We start from the raw sequence: 6000 nt of genomic DNA, 5'->3' as shown, positions 1-6000 counted from the left end.
TCCTCCCCCTCCTCCTCCCCCTCCCCTTCTTCCTCCCCCTCTTCCTCCCCCTCCTCCTCCCCCTCCCCTTCTTCCTCCCCTCCCCTCCCCCTCCCCCTCCCCCTCCCCTTCTTCCTTCCCCTCCCCCTGTTCCTCCCCCTCCCCCTCCTGCTCTTCCCCCTTCTCCTCCTCCTCCTAATGTTGTTTGGCTTCCATGTCAGGCTAAATGCCATAAGTGCAAATGAAAATTTCACATAGATTTTTTTTTAATGGGTCATATAATTTTGAAAGGCATTTTTTTTGGAAACCCATAGGAAAACTTTATATAGTCATGAATTTCAGCCAAAGAGCGAAATTTAATTATTCTGAGGAACTTTCCAAAAATAAATTGTCCTTCTTTTAAAATACTCAGTATCTACTCCATGGGGAGGAAGCTTCTCTACCTCTCACTTAAATAAAACTTTTGGGTGTTCTGGTGTCCCTTTATTATAGATACTAACTACCTCTAGATTCACTCTCGAACACTAACAAAGAATGTGGGAATACCTTCAAAGGTGTACTTTAAGAGTATTCTACAAATTTAAATGAGAACTAATAGATTCATATTCTTCCTCTTCGAAGTTTCATTTGATAAATGGTTTGCATCACTCCTGATAATATTAAAGATACATTACAGGATTGAGAGATATATTTGGTTCCTTTTAAGATCATTTTCCTTGTAAAGGACAAGGGCTGTTTCCTAGTGGTCCAATGTAATGCACAATGGATGGAGATTTGGGGGCACGTAGGATAAAGTAAGAATGGGAAAAGTTTAAGAAACAGGGTAACAAAGGCAACCCTGTTGAAGATAATCCTTTGATGACCAATTCAGTCATGCCTTTCCTGTCCCCACTGCTTTTTGCAGGTATAAGCCCTTGGCCGAGACCCTCCCGGACGACAAGAGGATGCTGCCGGCCGAGGAGAGATGCCGGCTGGCTCTGCAGCAGTGCCCGTTACCAGGCTGGCAGGTGAGTGATCTACAAGCTCCTACCAGAGCAGTTGGGGTTTCCAGTAGCGGGGCCGAGTCCCCACGGGGAGCTGCCCCAGTCTCACTGGCAAAAACAAATTGCTGTGATGTGTTTGGCAAAGAGAGATGCTAAGTGTAGTCCCTGGAAACATATCAGTCCTTCTGACTCACCGGTTTCATCAGCAAATGCAGGATGCAGGAAGCTCGGAGCCTCTGTTTATAGTGCGGGGAGAAGTCCGGAAGCCCCACTAAGTTTGCCCACATCCCAGACCCCAGTGCTGGTACCAGAGCTTTCTGGAGCATCTGAAAGGGAGCAGAAGTCGGAGGAACCAAAACGGGGGGGATTGGAAGAGCTCAGGGGTCTGCTGGAGGGATAGCCAGGCTCCCAGAAGGAGGAAGGAACAGGAGACAGAAGAGCAGGGAGAAGTTCCCCACGAACACAAGGGCACAGTTTGGATTCTGTTTAATCCCTGAAGCAACTCAGAATGCCACCGTGACTAGGGTTAGGAAGAGAAAGAGGAATTTGAAAAGTAAAAGAACTGAGAAGGTAATGTTAGAGCAATAACAGGAAATAGAATAGAGTCCACCACACCAGGAATTATTGCAGGTTCCTAGATATAAAACATCTGCAAGTGCATTGGTGGCAAAGAGCTTGGTGGCCAATAGCTTTGGCAAAACATAAGCATTACTGGAGAGCAGACATACATCTCATTTTTTAAAAATGAGAGGGAGATAGAGCATCTTCAAGTGAAAATGCATGATAGTTGATGAGGCCAGAAAAGAGTACTTCAGTGCAGAAATGACATGAAGAGAAGGTTCAGAATTGCTGACGTGTCTGAAAGCGGCCCCATGTGGGTAAGACAGGTATTGAATCCTGGATTGACACTAACACCCTTATCCGTCTACGACGAAGAACTAAGAACCTCGCATTTTAGCATCGATGAGTAACGTTTTCATCGTCTGTGCCACCCAACCTCTTTCTTTATTATCCTGTCCCCTGTTCTTTCCTTTTTTTACCTAATAATGGAATTGAGCTTCAAATAGCGGTCTGAAGGAGGACGCTCACACAGTCGGTAGTAGGCATGAATGCACACTTGTGCCAAAAGATTGGATAAAAAAAGGAGGAAGGAGGACTCGCTAACACAGAGTGATGTCAGCTAGCCCCGCTCCAGTCAGTGGCATAAGATGTGGGCTCACATGCAGAATTGTTCCACAAGCCTGTAGGCGGTGAAGTTATTTCAACTGACTCATTGTCAGAACTTTTAAGCCAGTACCTGAACACTAGTGTTTCCTGAATATAGAACACGAAGATTTTCTCGTTGCATTTTGTTCCTTAAAAAAACACAGATAAGAATAATTTACTTTATTAATGTTGAGAAAGAAGGTTGACTTGTCGAGACAAAGTGAGGGAATCTGGAAGAATTCTTCCGCTGTGAGAGTGACCAGCAGGGACCATAACACCTGACCAGCCGTCGTTCCTCCGAGACACCTGTGTAGAGTGTGAGGTCAGACGTGAGGCGGCAGGGGGCTGGGGAGCAAGCCAATGCGCGTGTGCTAGGACACTTGACAGTGCAGATGGGGACGGTACGACACTGAATCCCACATACATTGGGACTTCGAAAAAGTGCATCAAAATGCAGAAGAGTTCCCATTTCATTACACTAGTTTATTTTCCCTCACTCTTTATCTCCCCAAAGGAGGCCAAAAATACAAGACAGAGAAAAAAAAGAAAGGTATTCATTTGCTGATCATGTTTGCTTATACGTTCCCTATTGAATAGTTAGGAAAGACAGCTTTCTCCAGCTTCTCCAAGATGTAACCTTTCATATACTTGATGCTATAAGGCAAATCACTGACTTCACAGAAATAAAGCTTATTCATGTTTCGCTCTTGCGCTAGTCAAACAGCAAATGAAGTTTTTTAAAAAATTATTTATTTCTGACCTAGAAAGGCAGACCCCTCCGTTTCAGAAACAAAGCATTTGTTCGAAACGCGGTGATAGTTACAGGCAGAGTTGTGGCCGCTATCTTCTGGTTGGTTAATGAAGACGAGGATTAACTAGGAGCTGTTGGAAACAACAGCAGGTCGTAACGGGTGGTTCTTGTATGGGCAGCCTGATCTGAAATTGCTGAGTCCAACGGACACTTCCTGTGAAGCCGCCCGTGTTCATCCTTTGGCTGGGTGGTTAGTGTGAGATTAATAGCTATTCTTCTCCAAGGTTTTTAGAAGCGATGCTAGAACATAAAGGGATCGGAGTCATCCTTTGCTGCGTGAATCTGCGTAGAGCGTTAGCTAGAAATTCAGTTCTCTTAGCTAAAAATATGATCCTTTAACTGTGGGTCTGATGGGCCTTGGGGATCTTGTGAGAGTGCTTCCTTTCTCCCAGACATTGATCAGAGCCTGTGCAGGAAAGCCTCCGCGTCATCCGTAGCGGCATTCTAGCCCCATCGTTCCTGTTCTTTTGCGCGTTACAGCAATTCCATCAGCGGTGCTGAACACCGGGACTTCCTTCTGTTTCAGACGAGGAGAGACGTCTTCCCTTCAGTGTTGTGCGTTTGTTTACCAATCCACGTGTGCTGTTTATTGCTTATGTAGCCGTGGGTTTGGAGTCGGTACGTGAGGCCCTGGAAATCCTGATATTTCATAAGTAACGCTTCCTCTCATCCTTGGAATTTGTTACAACTATTTATAGGGTTTGTTTTGTTTGCCTTATTTGAGTTAAGCCCTATAACAATTCCATGCAGAAGAAGGAAGGTAGGCAGTGAACAGGAATAACCTCATTTCAGACGTGAGGAGGTCGTCGTAGAGCGAGGCGTACTGATCAAAATACAAGGTGCGGCGAATATTTCGTTTCGGTGGGGAGGCCCCTTTGCTGGGACCAGACCCGGGTCTTCTGTGCTGTGTTCTTTCCACTGCACTCGCCTCGGTCTGTCTCTTTTAATGTAGCTACCGAAAGCCCCTTTCCTCAGACTACAGAACTTGAAAGGCATGGGTTATGCGTCCCGGCCTGAGCTCCGATCAGAGGCACTGGTAGCTTCGTTTATGAGTCTGAGCAGACTGCTTCCTGTAGTTCGTGTCTTTTTTCTGTTTCTGATTCGCCCAGTAGATGGAGGTAAAACAAGCTGGCTGCTTCCCGTTGCTGGCGATTCTTCCCGTTGCTGGCTGCTTCCTGTTGCTGGCCCACTGACCCTTCAGCAGCCGGGGCTTTTGGAGGCTAGGTCCTGACTGCATTTTGCAAAGAAAAGGAGGAGAAGGAGAAAGGGAGAAAAGAAGGAATTGGACTCAAGGGAAGAAGTGTTTGACTCTGTCCAGTGTTTAATGTCAGCTCTAGTGTGAGAGCGGAGACCTAGATGCTCCGGGCGTCCGGAGGAAACAGCAGGTGTGGTGACGATTCTCAGGCCAGATGCGAGTCTAGGGGACGCTCGCCTTGTGTTCACCCCTTGGGCAAAGGCAGGTGGAGAGCAGCCCTGCTGAAGCGTGCAGGTTGCCAGCTTTGCTCGCGACCGAGCCCCCACCTCCGTGTCCTCTGCTTGTTCTCACTCCTGAGGTTGCCCACCTTCGACCACGTTGCTGCCTGTCTGTCCTCCACCAGCGAGGAAGTGCATCCTTGGAGGCCGCGGCTGCCCGGTTTGCTGCTGTGTCTCCAGCACAGGTGACGGAAAGATGCAGGCAGACACTCTGTGCAGGTTTGCAGGGCCAATAAGTGAGTCTGTGTCAATAAGAAGCCACCAAACCTACGCCTATAGTTTAGATACGAGTATACACAGACATATACGAATTGTTAGAACCTGGAACAATTCACAAAAACCTAACAGTGCTAATATCTGGGGAATGGTTTTGGAATGAGAATCAAATGGAATTTTTAGCTTGTATCTATGTTTAGAAGGTACATGTATCTATGCATTACTCCTGTAATTACAAATGACTTTTAAAATTTGTAGCCACTCCCTAAGTACAATTTAAGTGGAATATTGTGTAGGGTCAACTTAATTATTTTAAGCTTTTATGAAAAAAACGGTAAGTCACACTGACAGTGCTTTCCCTAAAGCAGTTTTGTTTCCAAATAATAATTAACCTATTGCATAATTTACACCCCCGGCCCTTTCTTCTCAAAGGCATCTTCACAGGATTCGAACTGGTCACCACAAGTTTGGGCGGACTCACTCAGGCCATTACTCCCTTTACGTACTCAGCATCACCGTTTTAACAGAAGGGGGTTTTAATTTAACGAAAAGTGGAGAAAAATCATGAGGCAGTGATGGCTGGAAAAGCATCCTTGTTCATGTTGATGAAATGACATATTTTAAAAATATGCTAAAAATATGCTGAATCAGAGCTTTATCCTTATTTCAAGGCAGAATTTAAGTTGCTCAAAAAGAAGTAGAAGGTTCTTGAAATGATTTGAGTGGACTCTACATGACTGCCTTCCAGGACTGTATTCTGTCTCACCAGAGGTATATTTTTCTTTATGAAACAAAGAGCCTGTGGCGTACTTTGTTTGTGGTGAAAAAAAAAATCTACACAGTTTGAAAACAAGTGAAATTAAGCTGCTAGTTATTAACCTTCTACTATTTGGTGTTTTTTAAATTATTCAGGTATTTCATTTATTTGAATATATACATTTTTAATTCAGTCCCACTTTAAAAGGTAACTTTAAAAATAACCCTTCCGGACTGTGTACATTTAATCAAACACTTTCTGCCCTGATTTCCCCCAGCCATAGACCAGCGACCGGCAGGCACTTTGGCTCACGTGAAACATGCGTGTTTTGCCATGTTATGTCATTTATATAAAGGGAAAACTTTTGAAACTAATTCTAAGTGGAAAAATAAATGGTATCATCTGATTTTCACACATTTTATATGAATCAACTGGTTAGAGGATGCTTTCTTCTGTGAAGTTATTTGAATGCTATATTCATTTTAAAGCCATCTGGAGGGTGACGAAGAGAGAAACAAATCTGTTAGAGCCCGTTCATAGGTGCCAGGGGTGCCGTGCAGCCCCCAGCACTCGTA

General features: G+C 44.9%; 1 protein-coding gene across 1 annotated transcript in view; it reads left to right on the top strand.

Annotated features, from left to right (window-relative positions):
- The window catches only part of MYO16 (myosin XVI), a 401447-nt gene that overhangs the window by 310255 nt on the left and 85192 nt on the right, over nt 1–6000 (top strand). Inside the window, exon 27 of the mRNA XM_027115848.1 lies at nt 884–986. Within this exon, the coding sequence (XP_026971649.1) occupies nt 884–986 (103 nt within the window). The remainder of the gene's footprint in view (nt 1–883; nt 987–6000) is intronic.

Source organism: Aethalodelphis obliquidens, unplaced genomic scaffold (genome assembly GCF_003676395.1).
Source record: "Aethalodelphis obliquidens isolate GAN/ISIS:26980383/991018 unplaced genomic scaffold, ASM367639v1 scaffold15, whole genome shotgun sequence".
In the NCBI taxonomy this organism is placed as follows: Eukaryota; Metazoa; Chordata; class Mammalia; order Artiodactyla; family Delphinidae; genus Aethalodelphis; species Aethalodelphis obliquidens.
The sequence above is the reverse complement of the archived record's forward strand: the minus strand, read 5'-3'. Positions and strand labels throughout refer to the sequence as shown.